At 38.3% G+C, this 17,590-nt stretch overlaps 1 protein-coding gene across 3 annotated transcripts in view; it reads left to right on the top strand.

Annotated features, from left to right (window-relative positions):
- Nucleotides 1-17,590, top strand: part of CDH6 (cadherin 6) — a 148,256-nt gene that overhangs the window by 119,824 nt on the left and 10,842 nt on the right. For all 3 annotated transcript variants that reach the window (XM_005887861.2, XM_070357688.1, XM_070357689.1), the window contains exons 5-9: nucleotides 817-984; nucleotides 4,537-4,724; nucleotides 6,900-7,153; nucleotides 13,822-13,958; nucleotides 17,270-17,391. In XM_005887861.2, coding sequence (XP_005887923.1) covers nucleotides 817-984; nucleotides 4,537-4,724; nucleotides 6,900-7,153; nucleotides 13,822-13,958; nucleotides 17,270-17,391 — 869 coding nt within the window. The remainder of the gene's footprint in view (nucleotides 1-816; nucleotides 985-4,536; nucleotides 4,725-6,899; nucleotides 7,154-13,821; nucleotides 13,959-17,269; nucleotides 17,392-17,590) is intronic.

Here is a 17,590-nt window from a genome sequence, read left to right as displayed (position 1 = left end):
TAGGATCATACAAGATGATTATTATAAGAGAACCAATACTGTTTTCATAAGACCATAGTTCTGTGGTTTAGAAGATCCTCAGAACATTCATTATGGTGGGTATATTTGAAGAGGCATCAGTCAATTCCAATCAGTAAAGTGAAACTCAAGAGTCAGTGCTAGTATACACACATACATATGCATGCTCAGTCAAGCCCAGCTCTTCTTGACCCGATGGACTGCAGCCCGCCAGACTCCCCAGTCCTTGGAATTTCCCAGGCAAGAATACTGGAGTGAGTTGCTGTTTCCTTTTCCAGTGGGTCTACCCATCCAGGGATCAAACCCACGTCTTATGCATCAGCAGGCAGATTCTTTACCTGCCTAGCCATTAGGGAAGTCTTTTCAAGTATACATGACTTTCTTAACAATTTCCTCATAATACACCTAATTGTCTTTTATTCTACTGTGGCATAGTAGTATACCACTGTGCCACATGCCAAGTTATGTTTTGCTGTGTCATCTTATCACACTTAACAGTTATACAACTTACGGTCTACATTACTGAAGGATGTGATTTACATTCATTTTCATTCTTCTTCCATCATAGGTGAATGAGTGTGTGTGCGTGTAGGTTTTAATGTATCTACCTCCCCTATGTGGTTTTAATTGCCTTCAGTACAAAGGTCATCTATAATCAATCATCTTTATGGTCATCCATGATATCTGCATAGTGTTAGGCACATTGTGGGTGACAATCTATGTTTGTTTGCATAAATAAATAATTTTGGAAAGTATTTTTACTACATCCCTTTCCATTTCTGAATTTCATACCCACAGGTATCATCAAGACAGCCTTGCTCAACATGGATCGAGAAAACAGGGAGCAGTACCAAGTGGTGATTCAAGCCAAGGATATGGGCGGCCAGATGGGAGGATTATCTGGGACTACCACGGTGAACATCACGCTGACTGACGTCAATGACAACCCTCCTCGGTTTCCCCAGAGTAGGAACATTTGATTGAATGACTTTCTTCAGGGAACTTTTGTAAAACTGTAACTTTAAGAATGATATTTATTTTTTCTTTATTGTTATTAATTGCCAAAGTTAGTGAACTTAGTAAGAACTGGCACATTTATTAACAATGAGCTGACAGTACTAATGCTCAGTAGATGTAAACGTTTATCAGTAATTAACTGAGCAGTTGTCTGATATGTCTGTTATTATAAAAGCAATATCATTGTTTTATTTTTCTTTATTAATAAGACTACTACAGACATAAATATGCTTGTGCAGAACATATGTTTACAAGCATGCTGCTATTTGTTAGGAAGAAATCGACTGTATATTTTGTGAATTTAATCAGGCATATAATCTCCTTTAAGTCTTTGCAAGGGGAGGATTTATCATTTTACTGTTTCTAAAAATAAAACTGTAGAAATAACTATGTACTTAAACCATTTGTGCTCATAAATAGTTTTCCACATGATGGTTAACTGAGTTACCGAAAGTCATTTCTAAAATTTTTAACAATCATGATTAGATAAGACGGAAGATGAAGGAAGATAAGTGCCCACTCTTAAAGCAATACACTTGACCTTTTCACTTATAGACCTCAGGAGGTACTGGTTTTCATGTCATTTTTCTTCCAACATCAAAATTCCTTTCTGACCATAAGTCAAAGTCATGTCCGAATCTTTGCAACCCCATGGACTACACAGTCCATGGAATTCTCCAGTCCAGAATACTGGAGTGGGTACTCTTCCCTTCTCCAGGGGATCTTCCCAACCCAGGGATCGAATCCAGGTCTCCTGCATTGCAGGCAGATTCTTTACTGTCTGAGCCACTGGAGAAAACTATGTAATACCTGAATCCCTTCTTCTAGGAGAAAATAGTTGCCCATCATTATGTACAAAACCTACTTACTCAAATGTGGCCATTTTTTTAAAGCCAGTCAACTGATTAAGAGCTTCTCTTATAATGGAGATACACATGGATCAACAAGAAATACTTATATTTTCTTTACTTTTTTAAAAAAAAATTATTTTTTATTGAAGGATAATTGCTTTACAGAATTTTGTTTTCTATCAAACCTCAACATGAATCAGTCATAGATATACATATATCCCCTCCCTTTTGAATCTCCCTACCATCTTCCTCCCCATCCCACCCCTCTACATCGATACAGAACCCCTGTTTGAGTTTCCTGAGTCATACAGCAAATTCCCATTGGCTATCTATTTTATATATGGTAATGTGAGTTTCCATGTTACTCTTGCCATACATCTCACCCTCTCCTCCCTTCTCCCCATGTCCATAAGTCAATTTTCTATGTCTGTTTCTCCATTGCTGCCCTGTAAATAAAATTCTTCAGTACCATTTTTCTAGATTCTATATATATGTGTTAGAATATGATCTTTATCTTCCTCTTTCTGACTTACTTCACTCTGTATAACAGGTTTTAGGTTCATCCACCTCATTAGAACTGACTCAAATGTGTTCCTTTTTATGGCTGAGTAATACTCCATTGTGTATATGTACCACAGCTTCTTTATGCATTCATCTGTCAATGGACATCTAGGTTGCTTCCATGTTCTAGCTGTTGTAAATAGTACTGCAATGAACAATGGGATACACGTGTCTATTTCAATTTTGGTTTCCCTGGGGTATATGCCTACAAATGGGATTGCTGGGTCATATGGTGGTTTTATTCCTAGTTTTTTAAGGAATCTCCATACCATCTACTTTTTTCAAGTATTTAATCATAGTTCAGTTCAGTTCAGTCACTCAGTCATGTCTGACTCTTTGTAACCCCATGAATTGCAGCACGCCAGGCCTCCCTGTCCATCACCAACTCCAGGAGTTCACTCAAACTCACGTCCATAAAGTCAGTGATGCCATCCAGCCATCTCATCCTCTGTCATCCCCTTCTCCTCCTGCCCCCAATCCCTCCCAGCATCAGAGTCTTTTCCAATGAGTCAACTCTTTGCATGAGGTGGCCAAAGTACTGGAGTTTCAGCTTTAGCATCATTCCTTCCAAAGAACACCCAGGACTGATCTCCTTTAGAATGGACTGGTTGGATCTCCTTTTTAGCTAACTGCAAAAACAGAATAGCTAACTGATTTCTGATTTAATGGGCAGAAGAAAGTTTTTATGAACCCTAAAACATCCATTCAGGAGCCTGACATGAAAAAATCAAGATCACCAACACTTTCTCCCAAAACCTCTTTTCTATGTGGGGATGGCTTGGAGAAGGCGAGCAGGAGGATTTACCCAAAGCTTGTTACCAGGGGACTTCCCCCTCTGCACTCTCTCCGAGAATAAACTGTGCTCCTTTCTGCATAATGTCCCAAGGTGAGGGATAGGAGACTACAGGAAGAGATTGGAGGCACCCGAGTACACTTCCACTTCCCTCATGATAAAACTGGCCTCTTCTATCATCTTATCAAGAATGAGCTCAATACTTAGTGAATTAAATATTATTAAAGTATTATACTTTAGTGGGCTTCCCTGATAGCTCAGTTGGTAAAGAATCTGCTTGCAATGTGGGAGACCTGGTTTTGATCCCTGGGTTGGGAAGATCCTCTGGAGAAGGGAAAAGCTACCCACTCCAGTATTCTGGCCTGGAGAATTCCATGGACTGTATAGTCCATGGGGTCACAAAGAGTCGAAACGACTGAGCGACTTTCACACTTTAGTAGTGTCATAGTGTAAATTTTCTTTCCAAGGCAATTTGTGTAAATGGTGGGTAAAATGTAATGTGTGAGAGTAGGATAACTTTTGTTTTGCTATTTTGGGGTGGAGGGTGGTGCTAAGGACCTGCTAGCCTGGCATACTTGAACTGAAACTCACAAGTAGTCTCCTTTGACTAATTTTCCAACATGAAGACATAAGAAAAGTATATGTCTATATAATAAAGTTTTTAATCAGTAGTATAAATACAAGAATGGGAGCGGTCCATGTATAAAAAGGACACTAATATTTAAAGGAAAAAAAATCAGTCAAACCTAGAAAAATTTTCAGAGCTTTATTCCTCAATGTATTTATCTATATCCTTAAGTGCAACTAAACCAGCTCCACATATGAGTGAAGGAATCTCATCTCTACTTGGATACATTCTCTGAAGTGCTATAATTTGTTTTCACCTTCAGTTACTATTAGCAATGACAGAAAGAATTCTCAAAGAATACCTAGTAACTGGCTTAAAGTCTCAGTTCAGGTTAAATTCTTTTTTATTCTTTCTGCTAGATTACTGCAGCCTCCTCTAACAGTTCAGGCTTTCTCACAATCACACCATAAACTTGGAAGCCTACTTACAGGACAAGAAGTGTTTTCCCTTTGCCAAGAGACAAGTCATGAAATAGAAGAAATATTCTTAACAACCATGAAAGTAAAAACATTAAAGAGACAAGGGCACCATTAATGATTTTAAGGAAAGCACAAATCTGCCTGCATCCATGGTACTATCTGAACAAACTGCTAGAAAGTGGGTTTTGTTTTTATTATGATGAGGCATAATTAGTCTGTGTTTGACTTTATCTGTCTGGTAATTAATAGGTACATATCAGTTTAAAACTCCTGAATCTTCTCCACCGGGCACACCAATTGGCAGGATCAAAGCCAGCGATGCCGACGTGGGAGAAAATGCTGAAATCGAGTACAGCATTACAGAGGGAGAGGGGCTGGACATGTTTGATGTCATCACTGATCAGGAAACTCAGGAAGGGATTATAACCGTCAAAAAGGTAATGTATTTTTTTAAAATACTATGCAAATGAAAGCATTTATTTTTCTCTGGTCCCCAAGTAACTGGGGGCAATTACATCTCACATGAACATTCCTCTCAAGTCTTGCTTATTAATTTTTTTTAAGAGTAAGAGTGTTGCCTGCATTGCACACATGCTAAGATGCTTCAGTCGTGTCCTACTCTTTGTGACCCCGTGGACTGTAGCCCACCAGGCTCCTCTGTCCATGGGATTTTCCAGGCAAGAATACTGGAGTAGGTTGCCATTCCCATCTCAAGGGAATCTTCCCAACCCACTGACTGAATCCGTGTCTCTTACATCACCTGCGTTGACTGATGGGTTCTTTACCACTAGCATCACTGGGCTGCCCAATTTTTTTTAAAGACCTAGTCTAATTACAGTAAGAGTTCTTTGGTTGGCTTTCAGGAGTTCTCAATAATCTTATGCATTCATTAATTCTATACTTTTTAATAAATTTGTATTTAAAAGTTCCTAAGTAAATAGCATAAACAAATGAAACACATAAAAATACATGAATAAATAGTATAACTGAAGAATAAATTTTAAAACAGACACCATTTGAATGTTGGAGATGCAATAGTACATTCAACAAGATGGTCTCTGCTCTCAGAGAACTGCTCTTAGGGACAAGAAAGCAAATGAACAAAGAAACACATAGAACTACAAATTCCACTACATGCTTTGAAGGAAAGGAGTAAGACAAGCAGTGACAGAGATGGTTTGAATTAAAGAGAGAAGCTATAGAAAGACCACAGAAATAAAGTAACAAAATTTCCCGCAAGCTCTTTAGCTACTTTTTGAAATGCAATAATTAAGATTTTGTATTCTGAATTCCTATTTTTCTCCTATGTAATCACTACTTTGGAACATGCACACGAAAACTTTATGTTCTGAATTCTTATTTGTCCCCTATGTACTTATTTACCCGCAAAACTGTCATGGAGCAGTACACAAAAAAGTGGCAAAAATTAAAAATCAAAAAAAAAAATTAAAAATCAATAAACTGTGTGCTTCAAAGCTAAAAATAATATTAATTTTGGTTACTGTGTTTAATGAGTTCACTTTTGTTGTGTATTGTGTCATATTTTCTCTCTCCTTTGGTGTAATGTTTTATTTGCTGGTAAATATAAGCATAGGTGGATGTAAACAAGAAGAAAAATTTTCCTCTTAAGCTTTGGATTGTATGTCTTAATATCTGGGAACACAATAAAACATGTTTCAGTGACATTCAGATCAATGTTTTATACTATAATATAATTAGGAAGCCCATTAGTGTGCATTAACCTTTTTAATTTTCTTGGTGCCTTATCAGATTCATGCTGAAATTTTGCCTAGCCGACTAAATCACATTCACTAACATCTTGATTAATTGTGTTTCTAGTGAGCCTTGTCATATTATCATCTAAAACTAAAAGTCAGCAATAAGCATTTGGGTTCACTATGTCTCCAGAAGCAGAGATAACTTCTCCTACAGACCTCTGAAAACAATGATCATTGCTTTCTTTGGCAAGTAATTAGCCAGATGCCCTTATCTGGATATCACTTGGAATATTTTAACACCTCATGCCAAAAAAAAAAAAAATTTTTTTAATCTATTTTATCTAAACAAGGAATAGAAAATTAGGCTGCAAACCAGCAGCTCTCCATCCTAGCTCTGATCTTAGTTCCTCCACCAGGGATCGAACACATGCCCCTACATTGGAAGCACAGTCTTAACCACTGGACCACCACGAAAGTTCTTTGACAAATTTTAAACACTCAGTGACTGTTCAGTTAAAGCCAAATGTGATAACATCTGACACAGAATACTCTTCTACGTATTTGCCAACCTGCCCCTGGTGTGGCTTCTGATAGTCAGATATAAGGACTTTTATAAAAGGGGCCTCTTTAGGTTCTCTCCTGCTTCTAGGTGCCCTCTCCTGCCCATCATAAACTTTCATTCCTGGTGCATGATTTCTGCCCACAATTTCATCAGGATTGGTGGCATCTGAACTCCCATGTCTTTTCCCAACATTATGCTGTGTAGTAATGTCTCAAAGCAATATGATCACATTCATTTATCAGTGGTTTGCATTAAAAATGGCTCATGTCTTGACTTTCTGTGTCTTGACTGCTTTAAACATGTCATTTCTTCCTCCCCTCACTTCCCACAAGCTCTTGGACTTTGAAAAGAAGAAAGTGTATACCCTCAAAGTGGAAGCCTCCAATCCTCATGTTGAACCCCGCTTTCTCTACCTGGGTCCATTCAAAGATTCAGCCACGGTGAGAATTATGGTGGAAGATGTAGATGAGCCGCCTGTTTTCAGCAAACTGGCCTACATCCTGCAAATAAGAGAAGACGCTCAGATAAATACGACAATAGGCTCGGTCACAGCCCAAGACCCAGATGCTGCCAGGAACCCTGTCAAGTAAGCACGCTTCTGTGACATGTCTCTTCCATAAGTTTGTTGATTTAAATTCAAATATTCACTTGCAAATTGGAAAGGATGAATCCTTTTTTCCAATTAGTTGTATCTTCCTTTAAAAACTACTTTAAAGTACTTTTACTACCTTTACACTTCTTGCACAATATAAAATATTATTTTAGCAACTAAATAAACCTTAAAAACTCAACATTTGGGGATTGCCCTGGTGGTTCAGTGGCTAAGATTCTGCCCTCCCACTGCAGAGGGAATGGGTTCGATCTCTGGTTGGGGAACTAAGATCCGTATGCCTTCAGTCAGCCCCCAAAATTATATTTTTAATTTGGGAGGAAGGCATAAAATGAGCTGTAAGGAGTTTATTGCTTATATGGGAGTGGTACAAGGTAATGCAGTTGAATGGGCTGGGATTTCTTCTCAGGTCTTAGATTTGTCAAAGTTGGTGGAGGAAGCACTTTTAACAAAAAAGGCACTAGGCTTGAAAGTCTGTTTTTCCAGTGTGGAAGAACCTACCATATAACACTTACAGGCAGAATTATGCTCCATTTGGATGCGTAATTTTTTTCCTTTTGCAGACATGGATAAAAACAAGCACAGTTTCATGATATATGTCTGGGAAATCATGGGGAAATTAATAGAGTTGAGTCCAAATATATACCAAGTAAGCAAAGCTCTATTTTCCCTGTACATCTTCACTGTAAATTACATTGTAAGAAGGCCTCATGGCTCTTTGAGACCATCATTGCTTAAGTATGCTAGAATCTTATCACAAAAGCACTGGAATCCACAGCTTCAAGCCTTTACCCATAGCTTAGTTGACTCGCTGAGGAAAGAGCTAAACCAGAATAATATTGTGTCTATTATTCCCCGTGAAGAAAGTAAGCAGGCTGAGAAGTTGTGCCAGTGAGTCCAAAAATTTCTGCTCAGGGCACTTGCCATGTGCCAGGCTTGTTCCAGGCACTAGGGATATGAGTGAGAATAGTACCCAGTCCTGATTGCAGGGAGCTTGCATTCTAACTGGGGAAGACAGAAATAAGCAAACAATAAATATGTGACAATGTTAGTTGCTCAGTCATGTCCAACTGTAGCCTGTCAGGCTCCTCTGTCTATAGAATTCTCCAGGCAAGAATACTGGAGTGGGTTGCCATCCCCTTCTCCAGGGTATCTTCCCAACCCAGGGACTGAACCTGGGTCTCCTGAATTGCAGGCAGATTTTTTACTGTTTGAGCCACCAGGGAAGCCCTGTGATATGTCAGGTGACACTAAAGTGTAAGCAGCAAAATAAGACAGAGAAAACAAAGGGTGGGATTTCCCTGGCAGTCCAGTGGTTAAGACTCCATGCTTCCAATGCAGTGGGCTTGGGTTCAATCCTGGTCAGGGAACTAAGATCCCCCATGCTGTGTGGCATGGCCAAAAGAAAGAAAGAACACAAAGGGCATCTGGATACTATCTTAGTGCAGTCAGGCCTGGCCTTGCTGGAAATCATTTGAGTAAAGCTTTGAATGAAAGGAAGGGATGAACCACACTAATATCTTGGGGAAGAAGGTGCCAAGAAGAGGGAAAAGCAAGGGGAGGATCTGATATCAGAGCTTGCCGGGCATATGGGAGGAGAGGCCGGCCAAGCTGAGAGCAGTCGCAGATGAAGAGAAATTACGGTATCAGGTATCAGACAACAGAGGTTCGGTAGGTGGTGAGCGAGGCAGGTCCTACTGGGATTTGTGGGCCCTAGAAGGAAATGGCAACCCACTCCAGTACTCTTGCCTGGAAAATCCCATGGATGGAGGAGCCTGGTAGGCTACAGTCCATGGGGTCCCGAAGAGTCGGACACGACTGAGCAACTTCACTTTCACTTTTCACTTTCATGCATTGGAGAAGGAAATGGCAACCCACTCCAGTGTTCTTGCCTGGAGAATCCCAGGGACGGGGGAGCCTGCTGTGCTGCCATCTATGGGGTTGCACAGAGTCGGACACGACTGAAGTGACTTAGCAGCCGCAGTAGCAGCAGTAACCACTGTATTTTATTCTGATTGAGGTAAGAAGCCACTGGCAAGCTTTGAGCAGACTTAACTAATCCAAAACTACTGTCTAAATGGATCGCATTGGTTGTTGTGTGAAGAATATTTTTTTTGCAGATGAAAGACTTTGAGGTTCTAAGGCAGTTGTTTCCTAACTTTTCAGCCACTGAGCCCTTTGTTCAAATGAAATCTCATGGCAAGTCCCACAACTAAAACACAGAAATGCCTGGCTTATTTTCAGAGAATAATTTTAAATATTTGGGAAAAGAGACTTTCTTGTTTTATCATTCTACTGGAATATCTCCTTGGATTGCATGATGGGCAACCCAGAGTAGCCACATGAGAGCTCATGGGTCAAGGGCTCCTCCATATACATTTAACATTATTAATAAGGAAAATGGGCTTCTCGGGGAATGCTAGTGGTAAAGAACCCACCTGCCAATGCAGGAGACATACCAGACATGGGTTCGATCACTGGGTCAGAAGATCTCCTGGAGGAGGCATGGCAACCCACTCCAGTATTCTTGCCTTGAGAATCCCATGAACAGAGGAGCCCGGAGGGCTACAGTCCATGGGGTCTCAAAGAGTGGGACACAAGTGAAGCAACCTAGTACGCAGCACGCAGCACACATGCAACAAGGAACTTAAACAATGGCCTTTGCTTACACAACAGGAATAACCTTGAGTACTTTCACAACGTGCTTTTACTCAAAGTTTGTGTGCTGCATAAGAAAACAATCTTAGTAAGTCAATATCAAGACCAATTTAAATGGGCTAATGCTGGAAGTTTATAAATACGAACTTTGATTACCTCTTTGATCAGTCAAAATATTTTTAATGAAAGAGATAATGTCTTCTGGGAATTTAGGCTGCATTTTTGTATCTGTTTTACTTTTACACCACATACCACTTTTACCCATTGTATTTGTTTCATTATAGGAAGTAGTTAGCTTGTCAGAAGTTAGGTTGGCTGTCAACTAATTTTAAGATTTTTTCTGCCAGTCTTTCTTTGGTACATATGGATTTCATGTAGGGACATAGATTGAAAGATAAAAATATATATAGATACATTGGTACATAGATGTATGTTCCAGTGGTTTCTTATATAGGAGAATTATAACTGATTCTTATATTCAGAAAGTACAACCATATATAGTTTTTGGTTATTCAAGACATAAATATGGAACAATTAAGTGTTAGATGCCATCTTAAGTATAATTAATACTAGAGAATTCTTTCCCAAATGTTAATTTATCATTATTTTAGCACAAATCTTTACTTCTTTGCTGCTGCTGCTAAATCGCTTCAGTCGTGTCCGACTCTGTGTGACCCAATGGACGGCAGCCCACCAGGCTCCCCCGTCCCTCAGATTCTCCAGGCAAGAACACTAGAGTGGGTTGCCATTTCCTTCTCCAATGCATTAAAGTGAAAAGTGAAAGTGAAGTTGCTCAGTCGTATCCGACTCTTTGCAACCCCACGGACTGCAGCCTACCAGGCTCCTCTGTCCATGGGATTTTCCAGGGACTCTTCGCAACCCCATGGACTGCAGCCTACCAGGCTCCTCTGCCCATGGGATTTTCCAGGCAAGAGTACTGGAGTGGGGTGCCATTGCCTTCTCCGCTTTACTTCTTTAGTCACATAAAATAATTTCCTTTCAACAACTTTATATCACGTGTCCTTTGATTTACATGGAAGTCATAAAATGTCACTCTGAATACTTATTCTGAAAATTTTACATGCAAATACATCATCTTTTCCTGACCCACAAAGCCCCCTTCAGGATACATAAGACAAATTATTGAATCACAGAATACAATAAAGTTCGAGGGGAAAAAAGGAGGTACCTAGCAGAATGATCCACTCTAATCATGAAGAATTGATTACCTTTTTCCTTACCAGTTATTATGACAATTAATATGACTGACAGTAAATTTCTGAATATAAGTAGAAATTACTTTGGAAAGAAAAACAACAAACAAATGAGGCTTTGTGTGACTCAAGTGAGTCACTTTCCTAAACAACGTAGACATTTTAGGTCTTCTAATGATTTTTAAGTCCCCCAATTAAGGAAAGAAAATAATACAGAATTATGATATTTCCTAAATAGTCCTCTCTCTTTAAAATCAAAAGCCACCTTTAGGACTTCCCTGGCAGTTCAATGGTTAAGACTCTATACTTCTACTGCAGGGGTCATGGGTTTGATCCCTGGTTGGGGAACTAAGATCTTACATGCCACATGCCTGGCCAAAAAAATTAAGCAAGTAAATAAATAAAATGAAAAGCCACCTTCAACTAAAACTTCCTCACCCTTTATTTCAAAGTTTGATTGGAAAATATGATTACTTGTAAAACTTAAAACCATAGCAAGAAGGAAAGAGACAGAACAAGAAAAGATTTCTGCTGTGTATAACTGTTAGAGCTTATAAAAGCAATAAGCAGCATGTCTTAAGCTTGACATTTTTCATGAAAGAAAAATATATATTTGTAGAAAATAATTAAATTCCTTACAAAGGCTATGAATACTGCGATTTCCTTTTTGGTAATAATGTCCTATAAATATTTGTCATCTTCAAATTAAAAATGAAGAAAGGTGATCAAACAAGTTCATTGCAATTGATTAAATTCTTAATAAATGCTGATTCATGACATAAATGACAAAACAATAGCTCTTTCATCTGTTTCAATACTTTTGATAATAAGATTTATATAATCTTATAATTTATATAATCTTATAAATCTAGATTTATATAAACTGAAACTAAAATTCCAGCTTGATATATATGTATCCATTGTGAACTTCATTAATTCTCTTTAAAATCAGGTTTAAATACCCTACAATAATTGAATATCTATTTTTCAGACATCTGCTAGATGATGAAAAGAGATTTTATTAGGATAACATATATTGTTTATTATTATTCACTAGTAGTACTTTAAAACAAAATAATTGAAATAGAATCTTAGAATATAGTACACTATTTACAAGTTAGTAACAAATTTTTTTTTAATGCATAATAATTCCACACATGTATGACTAGGTAAGACATTTACTTAAAATATATTTCTACTGAGCTGACATCTTAAAATCTCCTATCATGATGTACATTTTGAGAATGCAGCTGAAACGGGCAACTTTTTTGTTCCTAATAGCCTTCACATATCAACTTTCTTCTGAGTTTTCTCTTTAGGAATCCTCTATAAAACAGGGTGTATTATATATTTTCCTCTTACTTATGGCTATTCCAGAAGCTAGTGATAAATTTATAAAGAAGATAGCATTTCTCAAAGTCTACTCCTCTTCCATGAATTTCAGTGTTGAAGACTGTCCTTTTTTGGTTTCTAAAACACCTCTTGGTTTTCCTTGAATTCTCCAAACCCTCCTTTTTAAATATGTATCAAATTCTTACTCTGCTCTAGGCACTGTTCTAGTCCCTGTGGGTCTCTGTTCCTGTTCGTCCTTTAAGCAACTCAGTTCCTCGCATTTTTCCCTCTTCTCCTCTTAGACAATTGACTAGAAAATCCAGATTGTCAGTCCAAATGTTTATTTATCTTGAGCTTCCTGGACTTTCCTAAGGCACCTCAGCCTCAGCATGTCAAAACTGATCTTCCCCAAATCCTCTTCTTCATGCCTATCATTTGTAATATCACCATCCAACCATTCTTCTAATTCAGCCAGTGATCTTTATTAAGCATGAGTTGGACAGTGACACTCCTCTGCATAAAATCCATTGGAAGATCTACATCAAGTTCAAATAAACTCCAACCCATTCCCATGGCCAGCCCATCCCTCTACAGTCCCAACTGTGAATCTCTTTCCAAGCCTATCTCCTAACTCCCTCTCCAGCCTCACTAACCTCAGCCACATTTACCATCTTTTGCTTTTTCAACAAAATGATTTTTAAAATAAAAATGAGTAATAGAAAAATAGCCAATAATCCTACTTATGCACACACACATGTTAAAGTTCTAAAGATCTAAAAAGTTAAAACATAACAATTAGTATATAAACTTGATCCAAATTACATTAAAAAAATTTGGTGATGATACTCAAAAATCATACAACTTGTCTAGTGGGTTCTATTAAGACCTCAACTGTAAAGCAGTAATTTCTCAGAATATCTTCCTTAATGTTCAGTTCAGTTCAGTTCAGTCACTCAGTTGTGTCTGGCTCTGCGATCCCATGGACTGCAGCACACCAGGCTTCCCTGTCCATCACCAACTCCCGGAGCTTGCTTAAATTCATGTCCATTGAGTTGGTGATGCCATCCAAGCATCTCATCCTCTGTCATCCCCTTTTCCTCCTGCCTTCAATCTTTCCCAGCATCAGGGTCTTTTCCAATGAGTCAGTTCTTCGCATCCAGTGGCCAAAGTATTGGAGTTTCAGCTTCAGCATCAGTCCTTCCAGTGAATATTCAGGATTGATTTCCTTTAGGATGGACTGGTTTGATCTCCTTGCATTCCAAGGGACTCTCAAGAGCCTTCTCCAACACCATAGTTCAAGCATCAGTGTTAAGTTACAGATTTTCAAATATGTGCTAAAGGTACAAAAAATTTCATGTAACCGATATTCTGGAATAGTTTTAGGATGTAAAAATAACAAATACAAAGAAAACCTTCCTAAATTCTACTCTGCATTTTCAGGTATTCTGTTGATCGACACACAGATATGGACAGAATATTCAACATCGATTCTGGAAATGGTTCAATCTTTACATCGAAACTTCTTGACCGAGAAACACTGCTGTGGCACAACATCACAGTGATAGCGACAGAGATCAGTGAGTCCACCCTTTTTCCTCTACCATCCCCAGTCCACAGAGAGCATTTCAGCAAGGGCTAGTGAAGCCTGGCTGGAACTCGTCACTGCGTATTGATGATCCTGCTCAATACATATTGAAGGAGAGAGCTCTGTAATGATTTGTACTAAATGTTTCTTCCAAACACCTGTTGGTTCAATCATAAATGCAAAGGCAACTGTGGAAGTTCTGTAATTTGGGAACAATAAAATGGGAATGCATCTCTCAGTCTAGGTACATGTTGGATTTGATTCCAAAATGCTTGTAAATCAGAGTGTCACACAAGCTGCTGAAAGAAATGGGCTCCCGGTTAGACACTGTATGTGTGTGTCAGTAGTGGGGGAGTGGGGATCAAGGATAACCTACAATGTAGGCATTGCTTAGAAATAGTTCTTTTAATTTCAGCAACATAACCAGTATTATTTTAGCAACATAATTATATGAGAAGAAAGAAAATGATGAATTTAGACAACAAATATTTGTCAATCTTCTGTCAGTTAGCTCTCTCTACGTGCATTTTTAAAAAGAATTGCTATATATAAGCTTTCATTGCACTTTATCAATTAATATATACCAACACAATATTTATTAATTAATATTTGTTTATCAAGGAGGACTTAGTATAGAAATCTTTTGGCTATTCACCTCTTAGCTTTCTGTAGAATGTCTGTTTCAAAATTGTTACAGAATTTTTTTTTTTTGAGTTGCTCAGTCGTGTCCGACTCTTTGTGACCCCATGGACTATACAGTCCATGGAATTCTCCAGGCCAGAATACTGGAGTGGGTAACCTTTCCCTTCTCCAGGGGATCTTCCCAACCCAGGAATCGAACCAGGATCTCCTGAATCGCAGTCGGATTCTTTACCAGCTGAGCTATCAGGGAAGCCCTGTTACAGAAGAGATATCAATTTTTACTTTTCCATGGAACACCAAATGAGCAATACTAACCATCAAGTAATCCACAGAGTATTTAGAATGAATTTTATCACAGTCTCCATTAAATGTAAGGCAAAGAAAAACACTGCCAAAGGGATACGTCAAATAATTATACACAGTGAAACCTGTGTAATATATACACAATGTGTAGACTTAAGTAAATTAAAGAAAGAGGATTTTTAAGATAGCATTTAAATGTTTAAAAATAGACATCTTAGTTATAGCTCATTTTTTAGCTTTTGTTTTTAGAAGTTCAAATGATTTTAGCTCAGGTATCTAGTGTAAAATGGTCCATATCAAATGGTTTAATACAGTAATATTCTTTGTCAGTATAACTCATGCAATTTGAAGTGGCTGAAAGATATTGAGTAGAATAATAAGTAACCAATGTGGACAAAATGAAGCATTGCTTCTGTGTAGTGGTAAGAATTTTTCATTATACATTTGTCAGGTAAGAATTCGATCTTCAGAATTTATGTGGAGGGACTACTGTGGATACAAATGACAGAGCGCACTTAAAGCGTTAAAATTACAAAATTATTTCCCAGTTAAAAAGGGTCATTTTTATAACATCATGAAATTTTATTTTTTACTGAGGTAGTCATCTTAAGTGTGTTTTAAGCTTTGCACTTAAAAATTTGTTTTTAATGTTTACTGTTTCTATGATATATTTGAAAATACTAGTGATAAAGGCCTTTTAAAACTCACCTTTGAAGCTCTGACTTTGGAAGAATAATGTGAGCAGTATTTTAGATGCAAAGGAACCTAAGAATCTTATTGTCCAAACTTTTTCAGTACCTTTTATGCTAAGAGTCAAGCTTGTATTAAACCAGCTCTCTCTCACTCCAGGCCAGTGTACTTGCCATTTCCTTGACCTCGAGAGCCAGAAACACTCACATGGCTTAACCCATCTCTTCATTCATGTCTCTATGCAAATGGCATCTCATCAGAGAAGCCAGTCCTCGTCATCCCACACAAAGCTGCATCTCCGTCTCTCTCCGGTCCCTTTTACCTGTTTAATTTCTCCATAGCATTTGCCATCTGGCACATTATATATTTATGTGTTTACAGTTTGCCTTCCTCCTTTAGAACAAAGCTCCAGGAAGCAGGATCTTTGTTATAGTCCCAATGTGTCCCAGCACCCCAAATAGTGGCTGGCACAAGCTAGTACTAGATGCTCACTAAATATTTATGATGAGAACAAACAAATAGACATATGAGTGAATGAATGAAAAGACCTGAGGTGAGAGACTCCAGCCCCTGATTCTTAGAACAGGAACCTATCTTCCATACTTCCCAGGAGATTATCAGAGATGACAGCAAAAACACTCCATTTACTGCAGGTCTTCAAACACTGATTAGGCTCTTTCATTATATGAGATGAACAGCCTCAGTTTTGTGGTCAGACAGACCCAAGTTTGAATCTAGGATCCACTCTTTATTATTAATTTCTCTGTGAATGTGAACAAATTACCTAACTCCTCCATGCCTCATCTATAATATAATGAGTTTCCTCATCTATAATATGGGGGCAATAATTATATCTATCTCAGAAGTTTATAAGGATTAAATAAAATAATATAACAAAGTGTTTAGCACAATGTCTAGCTCTCAAACTAAAAAACTAAGACCATTCACAATCATTATTATCCCATTCCTTTTTCCTTCTGTCCACAGAAAAGCCTACTTCCCTGGCTTCCTTTAAAATCTGCCTCTAAAATTCCTTTTCTGGATAGCTCTTCTTTATTTTCTGTTAATCTGGGATTTATTATATGATTGCACTGTATGGGCTTCCCTGGTAGCCCAAGAATCTGCCTGCAATGTAGGAGAATCCGGTTCGATTCCTGGGTCGGGAAGATCCCCTGAAGAAGGGATAGGCTACCCACTGCAGTATTTTGGGGCTTCCCTGAGGGCTCAGATGGTAAAGAATCCACCTGCAATGTGGGAGATCTGGATTCAGTCCCTGGGTTGGGAAGATCCCCTGGAGGAAGGCATGGTAACCCATTCCAATACTCTTGCCTGGAGAATCCCCTTGGACAGACGAGCCTGGTGGGCTCCAGTCCATGGGGTCACAGAAAGTCATATACAACTAAGTGACTAAGCACAGCACAGCACTGACTGTACATAAAGGTAGCTTTGTCCCCTATATATTTCCTTCAGGTGTATCCTTGTCCAGAAGTACCAAAGAATCGAATTCTACCTTTTTGTGACTCTGATGATACTGTGGTACTCACTGTGGTACTCACAGGAGCCTTGGGGAAACTATGTATGAATGAGAAAGGAGTGAGTAACCATCATCTAAATGGGATCGCCCATCAACATATAAATGCCTGTTCCTTTCTTTTGGGCATTTTGCAGATAATCCAAAGCAGAGCAGCCGAGTACCTCTATATATTAAAGTCCTAGATGTCAATGACAACCCCCCAGAATTTGCTGAATTCTATGAAACCTTTGTCTGTGAAAAAGCAAAAGCAGATCAGGTGAGTTTCATAAGAAAGCAAATTAATTAACTCAGACAAATTTAGATCTTCTAATAATTCAGATGATACACAGAGCTGAAGGCAAGTTTTGAATTATCTATGAAATAAATGCCAAAAAATTAATACTATAAATAAGAACCATGATGAATGTTTAACTTGCATAAGAGAACAAACAGTTTTTAAAAACAGGAAGTTCGTT

This window comes from Bos mutus, chromosome 20 (assembly GCF_027580195.1).
Source record: "Bos mutus isolate GX-2022 chromosome 20, NWIPB_WYAK_1.1, whole genome shotgun sequence".
Classification (NCBI taxonomy): Eukaryota; Metazoa; Chordata; class Mammalia; order Artiodactyla; family Bovidae; genus Bos; species Bos mutus.
The sequence above is the reverse complement of the archived record's forward strand: the minus strand, read 5'-3'. Positions and strand labels throughout refer to the sequence as shown.